The sequence below is a fragment of the Rhynchophorus ferrugineus genome, unplaced genomic scaffold, assembly GCF_030347505.1.
Source record: "Rhynchophorus ferrugineus isolate W39M unplaced genomic scaffold, kcgeb_rfMv2 rfM4, whole genome shotgun sequence".
NCBI classification, from domain to species: Eukaryota; Metazoa; Arthropoda; class Insecta; order Coleoptera; family Curculionidae; genus Rhynchophorus; species Rhynchophorus ferrugineus.
In genome coordinates, this window is record NW_027472583.1 from 38634354 (window position 1) to 38650520 (window position 16167).

General features: G+C 30.5%; 1 protein-coding gene across 1 annotated transcript in view; it reads left to right on the forward strand.

The window, feature by feature from the left end:
- Window positions 1-16167, forward strand: part of LOC143196415 (RNA/RNP complex-1-interacting phosphatase) — a 166477-nt gene that overhangs the window by 118675 nt on the left and 31635 nt on the right. The window contains exon 6 of the mRNA XM_076404082.1: window positions 3330-3370. Within this exon, the coding sequence (XP_076260197.1) occupies window positions 3330-3370 (41 nt within the window). The remainder of the gene's footprint in view (window positions 1-3329; window positions 3371-16167) is intronic.

A 16167-nucleotide genomic window follows, 5' to 3' on the forward strand; every position in this document is an offset into this window, starting at 1 on the left:
CACTTTCACTTTCCGAGTCACTGTCTAAGTCAATTTGAAACTGTTAATTTCCAATCTGTCTAATACATGTTCACGATTCCACCATTTATCAATTACTTGTGTATGTCTATTCGAGTTCATCCAAACCGAAGGTGTTGTGGTCGACATTGCTTCCTTCCACATATCCAAACCGTTCTTGATGAAATATCCTTCTCGAACAACATGTCTATCACAATCTTTGCTATCATCATATTAACTCGATTATATTGAATGTACAGTGATAGGGAGGGATCTTTTTTTTAATTATCCATGTCTGCTGAAGTCGCTCTTGAAACAATAATCTTGAGTTTATAATTATTTTTTAACCTCCCATCTTAATAGTTTCTTTAGAGGCACTGAGGGCAATTGCCATTCTTAGTCTGGTTTGTAGGACCAGAACTTGTCCGAAAATATCAAAAATCACAGCTTTTGTTGAATTAAAAATACTGATATTATATGTTTAAGTATTTCATGAGTTTAAATTATTTTAAAGATAATTTATTTACTTTTTTTTAATCTAATTATCTAATTTAAATAAATATAGCCATAAATTGTTGCTACTATTAATTTATTTTATATTTTTGATTTATTTTAATACTTTTTAACGATCTCAATTAAACCGTAATATACTGAAAAAATCTTGTTATAAGTAAGTTCACCAAGTGACGACACAAAAAGGATCGACGAATGAAAAATGAACACCAACCCGAAAACCGTAAAGCATGCATTAAACAGTCTTCGGTGTTAATGTAAAGCGTCACAATATGTCAAAATTCATTAGGCATATCGCTGTTATATGGATTTTAATTAGGCGCAGCATGCGATCTTACGTGTCTGTTGGCGTCATGTTTGTAGCTGCTCTTCAATAGCTCATCGGCGCGAATGACTTCATAATCTACGTTGAGTAAGTTATATTCGAATAATATCGAACACTCTTGCTTAGAAGATTCTATATAGAACCGATACGATAATTTTTCATTGTAGATGAAGTTATCTCTATACTAATTAATGACCAATACCTATAAATAAAAAAATTATGTTACGTAAAGAAAATTGAAGATAGACAAATAAACCCAATAACTTTAAGGCCAATTAAAAATCAAAATTTCCGCATCAATAAGGTTCCAGGATATGTTCTGGCCTCTTATTTCCAGGTACTTATAAAGTAGGAAAGGGCATAATATAACTTGCGTTCATACTCTCTCTGCACACTGTGGTTGCAATATCCTATATAGTCGAAGATTACTGAAATTATTGTGATCCCTAAACTAAGTAAATCGGTTTACGATAAAACAGAATATTGATCAATGTCAATGCTACCGATCATATTCAAATTCGAGAAGCTGCTCTTAAAACGCCTAAGAGAAAGCAACTTACCCCGGCGTACCAATTGGGATTTAATTAGAAATACTCGACAATATATTACGTTGGGAACTATCTAAATTTGAACATTGAATTCAACACACGACTTTAGCTTCAGTAAGAGGGTCTTCCTGTGGCTTTGATCACTGCGGCTACCAAGCGATTTATTGAGAAAAATTAGAATTAACAAACTAATTAATTAATTAACATAATTGTCTAGTAAAATTTTTCTAATCAGTGCAACTAATCTTACTATAAAGTGATACTATTTTCTGCTGTGAACTATGGTTCAGTATATCCATAATTTTGTTTTAGTGAGATTGTAATATCCATCTTGGTAAATTATAAGATAATAGTGTCAATAGTTAACAAAGGAAACAAATCAATTGCAGTGGTGTTGTTCAATATGAATTATTTTTGCTTAATCCCACTATCAAGAATGAATGCAACATGAGTGTTATAAGTCATTTACATTTTGCTTCAACTTCAACGAGCTATTTGTTTCAAGAAGATCTACTCTTTTCAAGATCATTTTTCAACGGCCCTAATCATTCTATGCATTAGTCTAAAACTTTACCTATCTATATTTGAAAGATCTGTTAATCTTAACCATTAAAATTTTTCGGACACCTCATCTTTAGTGTCCTTTTTTATATTCCGAGTCATATTTGGAAATACGTAATAGTGCTTAAATGCTTAAATGCTAGGTAATTTTGAACCGAAATAATTTATAAATTAATTTTTTACTATTGTTGTGTTGTAGTTGCAATTTTGGCAATATGCATTAATATACAAGCAAGAAAAAGAGTGAGGGATGAATACATCAATAGGTATTTCCTAAATTAAAATTATAATTAGACTACTTAAGCTAAAGTTCAGAGTAACAACTATACACCATACAGTTCATGTGGTGTTGTTCACCTCAATATTCTGATTTTCTCTGCGTTGTCCTGCTGTGACTAAGTAGCTCTATTTCATGCTCATCTTTAGTACCCTTTTGTATGTTCCGAGTCATATTTGGAAATACGTAATAGTGCTTAAAAGCTAGATAAATTTGCACCGAAATAGATGATGCCGAAAATGTGTATCTTATTAATTTTATTAATGCTATTACGATTAAATTATACATTTTTTAACCAATTTGATCACTTTTTCACAGCATAGATTTTAGCCTAATTAGTATACCTTAATTCTATTCATCATTTTGCATTTTCTAAGGTGATTGATATATTTATACATCTTTTAGTGTAAATGTTATTAGTATAATAATATTTTATACGATTAATCTCAATTTCGCCAATAGTTATGAACTTTATATACTATAGTCTTTCGCAAAGCTTCTTTTTATGTCCATTGAGTTGTTAAAAGATTCTACTTCCTCCCTGATGGTTATGAGGATGCTAGTCTCGTTTTTTTTGATCGTTTATTATTGTGGATTTTGAAGTAAATTAATTTTTGTGTTTTAAACCATTACTTATTTGATAACTTAAATAAAACAATGAGTTATGACAAATAAATTATTATGATTTTATGAAGACTTTAAGTTGTTTGACAAATGTATTAAATTGTTGCAAATTTTTCACAGTTTGGAATAAGGGTTATAAAAAATAATATATATTTTGTAGTATCTATTTGTATGAAGTTTAACTATGATAAATATTTTGTATTCAATTTTTAGGCTTTCAAATGTGTATTTTTTAACTGGAATTTTTTTAATTCTTTATCAAATAATGTATTTTCAAAATGTTTTCGAATTTTAATTTTTTGTAATTTTTCCCCTTTCATTGGTGATTGAGTTTTTTCAGTTGGCCACATATTCCTTAAACGTATAATAATTATTCTATTGGTATTTTCGACGTGGCTATCGTCTACATATTTCTAATGTTCAAAAAGATTTTAGCGATTTTTTTAAGATTATTATTCTATTTCTTATTTTGTATTTTTTTTAGGTTTTTTGAAGCGATTGATAACCACATGAAGGAGGATAACGGTAAGACCTTGTAAAATGTATCTATTTGTTCATGAATTTATTGATGCGTAGGTATAAACTACAACAAAGGAATATTTCTTGGCTGTTAATATAGTTGTCAGTGCCTGGAAGAAATATTTTTATTTAGTTTCGTGGTCAACCTATGTAATGATGCGGGGACATTTTATAAAGAGAAAAATATTTTAAATTTTCTTCTGGTTATTGTGTATTGATTTCACCGAGTCTGATAAAGCTATAAAATACGAAACCTAATCTAGAATAATGTGGAATGTTTAACTTGAAATATAAAAAAGGTATAAAATGTTAATTTGTACATTTTGGTAATAATTTTCTTCAAAATATTCATATGAATGGCAACTATATCTTACAGTCGTTTCATATTTGGGTATTTTTTGCCCATAAAACATTCGTAAGATACTTAAATATCCTGAGTATATCTACTATTATATATATATATATATATATATATATATATATATATATATATATATATAATTTATTTTATGGTATTTTATGTCCAAAATGTTTTTAAATTATGTATTCGTATTTGTTTAGCAATGCGCTTGTTTATGTTTAGGTTCTTGATATTTTTTCATTTTGGTATTAAAAATGAATGTTTCATAAAAAAGTGGAAAATATAGTGTTATTGGCAATAAATTATATAATCGAAAAATATAGATTGTGATAAAGTATAGTCTATTCAATAAAACAATAAACCTATGTCATCAATATGTATAACATGAACACGTTGCAATGTTGCCGCATCAACTTTGACTTTTAGTTTATATTGGCTTTGATGTGACAAAATTCATACATGTCTCGTAGCCATACAGAAGAATTGGCAAGAAAAGCCTCCGGACGTGGCCGACTTTAACGGAATCAAAGACGATTGTAATACTTGTTTTCTTCAGCATGTACGATCTTAGAGAAACTGCTGCATCATGGCCGATGTCATTTTTTCCTCTTGAAGTACTGACCTCAAGTCTCAACTTGCTCGATCCCCTATTTGACTTTTTTCATCATTAATTTTCAAGCCATATGTATCTGCAGTGTAGACCGTATGTAACATTTCTTGTAAATATCTCTGTCATCTCTTGTAAAGTTTCCCAAATAAAGATTTTGGAATGTCAGTTGCTGGTGGGGGGCCTATGGAACTAAATTAAAGTTTTACGTATTTTATAATATTTTTAATAAAGTTTAAAGTACACTTACGAGAGAAACTATGAAAATGGTTAGTAAAGTTGTAATTTTTGTTACTCTCATAATATATTAATAAATTAATATTATGGCAGCCAAAGGCTTGAAAAGAGCAATAGGCTTGTTTCAACGGGATTTATGAGAAAAAGTCTGAAATTAATCCAGATTATCTTTGAGTGTAGTGAAATGCTTATCATGTATTTTTAAAAATATTTATACTATAAACTTGCGAATTACACTAGTATTGATTTTATCGAACTGGATCCAGGCCTATATCCGGAAGCCACTAGTTCATACATTTATCAAGTTTCAAGTTTAATATGTTTGATCTTAATTTCTTATATTCTTAATGCTATAAACTAAAATTTCGATATTTTATATTCAAAGTATCAAAGAAAGTAGGCCTGTATCATTTTTGACACATTGGAAATGGATTACATCAGAATTTGGTAATATTGGTATTAATAATACAGTATTAATAATAATAACTTAAACATTGGTACAATATGTATTAATTAAAATATTTTCCGTCAATTTCTTCAACTTTTCCCCATATTTGTGGTAATATGGCAATATCGTGTCGAAATAACAATATTGTTTTGGCCGCGGTCCAATCCCATCCCATTTTTGCACTTCTTCGGCATTTCGAGACCGTTTGCCAATCAAGTCATGCTGCATCGATCCGAACAAGTGGTAGTTAGATGGCGCTATGTCTTGTGAGTTTGCTGGGTCCGAACTCCCCACTCGAGTTACAACAGTATAAGCTTCAAAATTGTTGCACTTGACGGCCAATGTTGTCATGCTAAAGGATAACTTAGAGTCTGTTACAATCTATAAGTGGTGTTTTTTGCAACACCAAGTTACTCAATTTGTTTAATTCACGTCGGTAAACATCTGCGGTAACAGTTTCCTTCGGTTTTAGCATTTCAGCGTTTGGTTTATGGTTCTGAATGTTCTGCTTGGGTGTCGATGTGGATAGCTCTCCTGGAATACTTCAGTACCTTTTTATATTTAAACGGCTCGAAATTCCATTTTCAGTCAATTCGTATGGTAGTAATTTTCCCTCCTTTTAGTCCAATAATTCTTTGAGTTCATTGGTTTCCAATTTATTTGAGTCCGATATAGACTGTTCTTTGACATTAATATTATATTTGATATCAAAATTACTACTGTTATTACAAATTCTTAATACAAGAACCTGCAATTGGGATGAGATGGACTACCATAGGATTATCATAATTGTTACATGGGATTCGCAAGCAGGTTTCTTCAAATCAAACAATGAAAGTAACAGATGCTAATAACTCTATTTTGTGCGTTCCGTAATTAATGTTTACATACCCTCAATAATTCAATAATACAAAATGGGAAACTGTTATTTTATTGGTGAAAAATGTCAAAACAATCGAATTTAATCAGGTTAATTAATTGTTGTGATAATTAAATTATGTTGTTTAATAGTTGTTTACGTTAATACTTCGCATTTATATGTAACCAAATTACTATGAAACACCTAATATTTAAGTATATTTCAGATTATATCAGTATATATTATCTTCAATATAGTTTTTTTTTGAAAAAGAAATTTTAAGAAAAATATGTTAAGCAAGATTTTGAAGAATTGCTCGATGAAGACTTCATACTTTACAAATTACATAAGGATTTGATTTATCAACAATAAACTAGCTACCCAAAAGTCTTGGAATTATTAAAAGGAAGGAAGGAAGAACATTGTGAAATTTCAGATTTCTAACGAAAAGGAATATATTTTGATAGGATAGATATAGAAAATAGAATCAGAAGTGTGAGCTACAATGAAGAGATCGAAAGAAAAGAGAACTCTTTTTTTCATTATGATAGAATTTTTTAACAATTTTTACAATTTTTTTGCATAGTCGGCATGGTATTTGGTAAAAAGCAGACTCTAATCTACATAAGTAAAAAATGAACCGCCGAAATGTATGTGGGCACATAACTTCATAACCACTGCACCAAACTGAATAAATCTTATTGTGTTTGTTGTAATAGGACAAGGTTTATGCAAAAAAGAAAAAAAAACTTACGGGAAAGTTTTTGTTTTTAAATTTCATAATATGAAAAAAGTGACTCGGGAGACAATTGACAAAGCATTAACAGATGTGCATATGCATGTGCAACTTTATTAATACACTCAGTAAAGAGCAGAAAAAAGAAGGAAGATATTTGCAAGTGCTGTTAGAAATAAACAACTAAAACATGCTAATTCAAAATGCTATCAAATGTACACTAAATAACCTAGAGAAGCTACTAGGAGATATACTGTATGGTGCCTAGAAAAACTCTTAGAAAATATAGCTAAAATCATCTTGAACTATATAGAAAAGTTATTTACTATTCAAGTGACAAAATTATAAGTATAGAAAATCGGTCTCCTGTATATGGTGTAACATTTAGAAATGTGCTAGCGGCGGTCCAGCTGCAATTATTGTTTCGCATCTTTAAGTTATCTCCTTATTCATCAGGATCTGCTCTTAGAACATTTTCTATGTATAATTAGTAAACATACTGCAAGTTTTTAAATGACACCTCTTGGAACAAATGAAGTAAATACTTTATGTTTCATGTTTCGAATCCAGGATTAATTATATTAATTATATTACATTCAATCAGAACATTCAAATTTTAAATGTATCTTTATTATTGTTTTCTTAGTTAATAAAGTTAAATGAAATTAATAAAAATTAAGGCTTTTGTTCACAAATGTTGTGTTCAGGGAAGTGGGCGGTTAACAGCTAATATATCTTAAAATAAGCATTTCTTTCAAACTAAATAAAATATTTTTTGCAAAAACAAAGTTACCAAAATATTCACTTTCATGTACTCCTGATTTATGAATGACATGATATTTTTATAAAGACATATAAACTATATTTCAATCAAATGATTAAGACAATTTTGAAAATAAAAATTACATTGATTTCTTATTTCAATGAAATAATTAATTTATTTAATTAATGAAATAATGAAAAAAAAAATGGAACGTAATTTACTATTTAAACATGTATTTTCAGATGTTAGTAAAAGTACTACTATCAAAAGTCCATTAGCCATAAATTAATAAAATGGAAACCTATCATATATATTTTTTTATTGGTTTAGACATTACAGGCTCATTTTGCCGGCCTTAAATTCGATCGTATATTAATTTTATTATGGTTTCGAAACATATCTAGAGCAACTTACGACTTGATGATGATGGCACGCTCCTACCAAAACCAGATTAATAATTACCGATTACCTAACATCGAAAATATCAATTTCGGTTCGACAATAAGCCGAAGCTCATCGATCTTCCGCAGACACACCCGTCGATACTATTCAGATTTCTACTCTGTAGAAAAGTTGTACGGTATCTTTTCCACATATTAACTATGAGAATTCAACAACGGGAAGCTATAAAGTACGCCAAATGGTTCGGTTTAACGTCGAGGGGATTTCGTAAAAGTACAGTCTGTGCGTTAGAAAACGGACGTGTGGGTTTCTCCGTTCACCAAAAACCGTCGAAAAAATAGTGGAAAAATGAGAATAAGTGAGACATAATTTTGATAGCGACCCGAAGGAATTGGATAAAATCGTTTCATTTTATCTCGTTTACGTCGACGCATTTCTTTGCTCGATTGGTTCGGTTTCGACCGAAAACAGTTCGTGACAAATCTTATTTACATAATGACAGCCTCTTTGCATCTTTTATTGCTTTATCATGTTTCTGATTTTGATTTTGTTTACTTTTATATCTGTAGTTCTATGTTTGGTGATTCTATTTGTTTTAAATTTGTATACTACTGTGACTAAATAATACGAATTACGAAAATACAAATTTTGAAATTAAACGCAAATGGATTATTTATTTTTACAGTTTTTCCTTTTATTCAAAGTAATTCCGGTTTCAAATAAAGCATTTATAAAGCATAAAATATATATTTTTTTATTATTTAATTAATATATTGTTACTAGTCGTTTCCGTCTAACCGAAAATTTGTCTTTATGTTAACTTAAATCTAGGTATATAACTAGGAGGACCCATCGGCCCTAACTCAGTTTCTGGTGAAATAATGTTTATACATGTCACTGCTGAAATTTTTAATATATGCACCTCACTACACAACACTACACAAGATCAGATGATTTTATTCTTTTGAGTGTGTGTCCTATTCTGGTGGTATCCAAAAGTTGCAATATTTCAATATTAGTTTGAGAATGGAGTCTTTCCTCATGCCCCCTTGCAATTCTCTTGATTTCTTGACTGACTGTGGGTATCTGAAGGTCTAGATGTAGGTAATCAGTCCTATAGCATTTGGGTGCACCCACAATACCTCTCAGGACTTTGTTCTGAAAAATTTGTATTTTATTAATGTTACTCTTTGCAGGGCATCCCTATAATTGAACTCTGTATGTCCATATAGGTTTCCATATTTGCTTATATAATAGCAATTTATTATGTACTGATAATTGTGATTTTCTTCCAGTTAGCCGGTACATTTTTCTATATTTTAATTCCAGTTCTTTTCTTTTCTTCTTTATATGTTCCTAAATATAAAAATAATAGATGACTTTACTGTGTATTTAATTAGGTTGAGTTCATTTGTAACTAACTTCATGTTCAAGTCTCCCTTACAGCGTTCACTTTTCAGTATGTCTGTGATGTCAAGTTTGAATAAAAAAATTCAGTGTTTTTAACACACTGTTTGAATTTGTACCGAGTAAATTACATTTTCGGGAAGATTTACTTTATTACTTCAGTTTAAGGAAAATGTTTATAGGAACCATGCTCTATTAATTTCAACATGTGGATACTGATTTCGATCTTTTAGAAGTGGTGATTTTGACACCGACGATAAAGAGCGTTCTGAACAGCCAAAAAATTTGCAGACGAGTATTTGAAAGCATTACTCGATGAAATCATGAATGCGGATCGCTATCGACTACAATTGATGCATTTGAATCAAGCACTGCGCGAAAAACAGCTTGAATACTAACAAAAACATTGTTTGTCTTCAGTATGACGACGCTAGACCGTAAAATTAAAATTGGCACCGCTACCCCACTCTCTGTATTGTCCAGACCCTACCCCTTATTACTACTTGTTCCGACACATGAGTCGTGATTTGTCTGAACCGCGCTTCACTTCTTATGAAGATACCAACAAAAATGGGCCAATTTGTTGATGATACTCTAAGATATATCGGTCTTTCTAAAAGGAATCCATTTGAAGGTGGGAAAACAGTAGTATCGATGGACAATACTTTTAATAAAATATATTGTTCAAAAAACCGATTTCTCACAATAGAGCTTCAAATTAAAATATATAGATCTAACAAGTGTTTGAAGTTTAAATTAGAACCAAATACTACACGGATCTGAAATCAGGGGAATATGATTTGTTGCGGAATAATACAAGGCGCTAAGTATCAGTGCTGTATAGCACATTATTGTGATAAAAAATTTTAGGGTATGTAAATGTGTAGTTCTTGGCTTAGATTTCCACAAAACATACATAACTCTCAAATAACAGCTACAGGGAAGTGAACAAGATATAGTACATGATTGGCTAGTTGAGGGCATGCGCACTTAAGTAAAATTAATAACATTTTAGTTTGGTGTATGGTGTTTTTATTGTTTACAGGTCTATATTTTGTTGAGAAGTAAATATAGCTAACGATATTTTTTTACATGCGATTTCTATTATCAATATTTTTGGACTATTAGTGGCGTTGAAAGTTAAATTACTGAATATAAAGTCAAACTTGCAATAATAGATACTTATTATGTTGCTCAAATTCACTGATATGCCTTTGTTCTTCAACAAATAAATTAAAATAATAGTTAAACATATATATTAACGTATAAACGTATATAGTAACGATTCTTCTCTTGTAGTTTTATTTTTTATATAGTAGTTACTAAGTACCTTGCATATTCCAAATATGTACAATATTACTCGCAACATTATCAGTACACATTCTTTACATATTCTTATCAAACGTAGATGCTTACATATCATATTTTTTAATAACCACTAGGAACAAGATCCTAATATTGATATATAAAAGTTTAACATACCTTACCAAATAGTGTTAGATAACTTGTTGCACTTTATATTATCTGCCACTATGTGAGTTTTGAAAATTACCCTATCCTGGTAATTTTGTTGATGTTGTCACATCTTTTAATTTTATTCATGTTTTACTTTTAGTTTTGCTAACCGCGATTTTACTTAAAGCGGCTTGGCTTTTCAGGTTTAAAGCTGCTAAGGATCGATTAACTATCTTGTTTTGTTGTAACATCTTAGGTGATTTTACGATGAAGCCAATACTTGTTTACAAATCACTAAATCCCCTGCACTTGAAAAATAAAAATAAGGACTGTGTACCTAAGATAAATCCTAATGTTTGGGTTACGATGACGGTATTTACAGACTAGTTTACTAATTGTTTTGTGCCTAGTACTACACATTATTTGTTGTCAAAGTCACTATCATTTAAGGTACTTCTGCTTTTCGACAGTGTGCCAGGATATTCGGAGACCTTAATTTTAATCCTTTCCAATGTATAAATACAATTTTTACCTCCCAACACAACTTCGCTTCTGCAACCATAATATAATGGTATAATTTTAACGCAGCATTTAAACGATATTATCTAAGGCGCGCTTTCAGTCGCATCTTACTTAATGCATGGAAGCAGATCCTGCATTGATTGTTACCGTAATTTGGAAATAGTTTAATATTGCTCATTGCGTAACCATTATTAAAGATGCAGTGAGTAAGTTAAGACCAACTGTAAATACATGGTGGAAAAATCTATACCGGAAATTGTTATCAATATCTCAGCTTTTCCGGACTAAGAAGCCGAAGTCACTAATATTTTACAAGTTATGCATCAAATACATGGAAAAGTTTTAGCCGCTAATGACAATGAATTCACAAAAGAGGAACTCGTTGACATTTTGGAAAGCAATACAAATAATGAATCAAATGATGAAGATGATACTTCTCAGGAATTAGCTCGAAAATCAATTAAGTCTTTAACTCTAGACAAAATAAATGGTAAAGGCGATAGGACGGTCCTCCTACTGTTGCGATAGCCTAGGGTTCGAATCCTGCTGGGGCATGGTCATAAATTTATGTTTGTGATTATTTAAAATTTGTGATTGTTCTAGGTAAGAGTGTAAAATCCGACAAGGAAAATGATCACAGTCACGTCAGTAACCAGGCTGGGTAAGACCGGATGTCTTCTGGGATGATTTCTGAAGTTGGTCACTCGCCAGTCGGTAGGCTTAATGCTGAGGACCGTAGTTCGGAGCCCACGTTAAACTGTAGGCCCAGTCCAGATAAATCCATAGTTCGTAAAAGGAAAATTTGTTAATTTATTTGATTACCAAAAAAACTGTGTTTCTTTCAATTTTATTAAATTTTTATAACCACATATAAAGAATTAACAAGTATGTGAAAACCTATCCTTTTTTTGTTTGCTTATTATTTTTATTTTTATTTTTCTTATCCTTCAAGCATAACGATACAAGATCGCCCCCCGCTGACGATCGTTTTGAATTCAATATGTTTTCTAGTATCAATCTCAAGGTTTTTATACACTTGCATTCATAGTGATTTAGATAATTCAAGTGTTTGATCCCAATATTGATTATTGAACTTTGCCGACTGTTCATGTACTTTTTGTTTTGCGAATATAAATCATACTTACCTACCATCATTACTTACCGATATTTTTGCTCAGTGTTCTACTGGAGTAGAACTTTCATTAAATTACAAGATTATTTTCTATAACATTTTTTGTATTAGAAATGTGAAATAACACCTGACAAAAACTTTTTAGTCGACATAATGTACGACATATTTAAGGTTAGTTAGTTAAACACAATTTCTTTGCGGGGTATTTATTATTGGAGGAATGCCCTGCTAGCCACTTCATCTTTTTTTAAACGTTCCAATTATTAAAACCCAAAATTTCCTTGGATTTCGAAAATTATTTATTGATGATTGATTTATAATATAATATATAATATTCAAACAGCTGGATTGGCATTAATTTTTTCTCCAGTACTTTGGAATATCTGAAATGCTGCTCCAACTGTTGTTATGATCTGGGCTGATCTCATGAGGCTGTAAAATCGGAAGTCTGGGATGATATCTAAGTTGCTAACTCGCCAACGGGTAAGCTTAATGCCAAGGATGTAGCTCGCTGACTTCGTTAAGCAGTAGGTCCAATTCAGATAAACCTTAGTTTATAAAAGTGAGTTTCATTCTATATACATATGGTTCGGCTTTAATTAAGTAAATGAAATACTTAATAAAGTCTTATTTACTGTTTATTGTTATATTTCATCATCAGTAACAGTCCGATGCACGAAACTCCTTTTCCCATTTCAAAATACTATTTCGTAAATATGTTTTTCCTATTTAATAGTTTTTCATTCTATTTTATGTTTTTCTTGTCTTTGGATCTACCTCATGTTATGTAAATTTTATAAAACAGATTGTTCAGTTTCCTATAATGATGTAGCCTATTTTGATTACATTTAAACTATATTTTCATTACGTACATTTCTAGATTTTTTGTTGCAATTCACTGTTAGTAAAGAACATAGTAGTTTATGCTTACAATAAAGATTTTGAAATTATAAGGTGCAACGCCTACTTTAAAATAGACGCAATTATAGATCGCACAACTAATAATATTTAATCTAAACGAAATTCATCAGTCATTACGATTTTTCCGAAGGAATCCAATTGGTATTTAGAGTATCACGATCAGCCAAGTAAGCAGCTTAATGCTGTTTGATTAATTGATCTAGAGTAATCCAGCCGATATCTTCATTGCAAAATTAATCATACGTTTTAAATGCGGGCGCCCAGTTTGTAATCTCTTTAAAGTCGTATTGGTTTTCCTTATTGATAGAAAGCGTTAAGTATTGTCTTATTTCATTAAGATTGATGGATAATGCGATCTTGATTGCTCAATATTTTTCCATTATCTTATCATTGATTTAGTATCTTACTTTAAAGGTGCCTATATACTAATACTAATATTTGATACGTGTGGTTTATCACCATATAATTATTATTAGATACTATTTATATTATACATTAGTGTCAATAGCAGGAAGTGCGGAAATTCGTTTTTATAGATACTGCAATATGCGATTGGATGTTGGTATGCTTCTGTATCGTCAGGCTATATAAAGTTGCCATGATTATTTAGCCTCTCTTTGTTAGTTGGTGTTTCTCTTTATGATTAAAACTCTCAATCCTATGTTTTCGTACTCTGCTATTATAATAGATTCTTAATTCGGCAGTACTTTTTGCTTTATAGTTAAGTTATAAAAAAATTAAAATTAAGTAATGTATAAAACAATTTAAATGCAATAATATAGAAATAATAAAAATATTACTAGTAATATTAAAATATCTAGATTAGGCATAGAATTTGACATGAATCTTATACAGGATCTGTTCAACTATGCACTGCTTTAAATTTAATATTTAATTTTTTAATAAATACTGATAATAAATCAATAAATGAATGCTAAGAAATTTAGGAACAAACGTTTCTTAAGATAACTTTAACGATTATGGATATTAGATAGCAGGCTTTACAATTTTACACGAACATTTTATTTTACACGAATAAGAATGCTTAGATTGGAATTTGTTAAGAAGAAGGAGAAGTACTGCTACAGGGTTGCTATTTATCTGCTTAATGTTTTATAATTTTTAACCCATTTCGTTAAAAGAAGAGATACTATGTTCGACTATATATATATATTTCCGAGGAGGTCCCATTGGAAAGAAATCAGGATCTCATGGGAGGGAAAGAGGGAAACGCTCAAATTTCAAAGGCACAAAGGTACAAAGTTTTCACACATTTTTATCTAATGTAATGAGATATTTGGGTATAATGTTATTGCTGAGCTGATGTGACGGAAAATCAGAAGTCATTCAGTGCAAAAGTCATTGTTTGTTTTTTTAAGCGCTAACTGTAGCATATAAGATCTTGTAGAAATCTTGTAGACAACTGCTTCTGTGGTATAATGGTTAGAGCATTTAGCTCCCAAACGGAGGTCGCGGGTTGGATTCCTGGCGGGGACGATAACTTTTTGTTGTTTAGTTAGAGCATTTGTCAAATCACCTGGGCTATGTAGAGGACTCCGGGGCCTGAAACGATCCTTATTTTCAATCATTTGCGTAAATCACTGCGTAATTTGTTGAGAAAATATCTAACACTATAAAGATACACGTATTTTATATTCTACACACAATTTAGCTTAATACCATCCTAACATAAACCTATTTATCTATTGACAATATTATTTTAACTATTACGAACTGACTACTTCGAAGTCGGTGCCGAACTGTTATATTAATTTAGATTTGCTTTGTTGGTAATTTAATTTTTTTGTATATGTCACAAAATTATATTATTATTTTTGTATGTGATCAGTTGGTAATAGCTAAAATAAAATTGTAACTAAGTGAACTTAAACCTAGGTTGGTACTAAGCTAAATTGTGTGTATATAGTAGAATATAAAATACGTGTAGTAGATAGGTTAAATAAGACTTTTCTTTAGTTTTATTTAGTTAATTATTAAAAATCCAAGTTTGATACTGTTTAGTGACTTCCTAATTTATTTTTTAAAGTCGGTTCAATTTTTTTCTTAAAAATATTTTTTCAAAATATTCTCTATGAAAATTTCGATGGAAACAATTTTTGTAACACTTTTTCCATCACATTTTCTTGAACTTCTCCGAGGATTTCACGCAAAAGAATGTTCGAATACTATTCAGCATTTCTTCGCACTAATCGAAACTAGTGTTTTGAGCATTTCTCAGTTTATTTTAGATTTAAAGGCGATCACATTTTTTTATGAACAAATGCTCATACAGTAACTTATTGATGTTTTTGTTTTGATTCATCCTGGTTGGAGTATCGGCCACTATAGAATTCTACAGACGATAGATGATGTTTGATGATGAGACACTATAGATGATGTTTTATTACCACATGAAGAATTAACATAATTTATGCATTGTTATCTTGCAAATTGATGTCGAAAGAAATTTGATGTTACGAAAAGTAATCGCACCGTGATGTTCACTAGTTAATTCTGATTTTTGCTGCATGTTATTTTTGTTATTAAGTTAAACGTTCTGAAGAAATATAAATAGCAATCCCGATACTAATACAATGTATTGTGTTACACTGCATAGTCTTATTTAACTCGATACAATATATTGCTAGTACATTTCGAATTGCTTCCCGATTTACCTTACTCTCCAGATCTTGCGAGTACAGTATTTTGAGAGAACACAGACAAATCGTCTTACAAAAAGGCACAGGAAAACCCCACATACAATAAAAACACAAAAAGTTACCAAAATTAAGTAAAGGTATCAGAAACACCAGATGGAATGAAGACAATTAGAAACTAACAATATTTCGGTGAAGTCTCAAATGACTCGTCCTACGATTGGTACGCCGTTTGTTCTTTTATTCCATCTTATCAATCTCGAACCCTAATTTATCGGAATTTGGATAGAAGTATC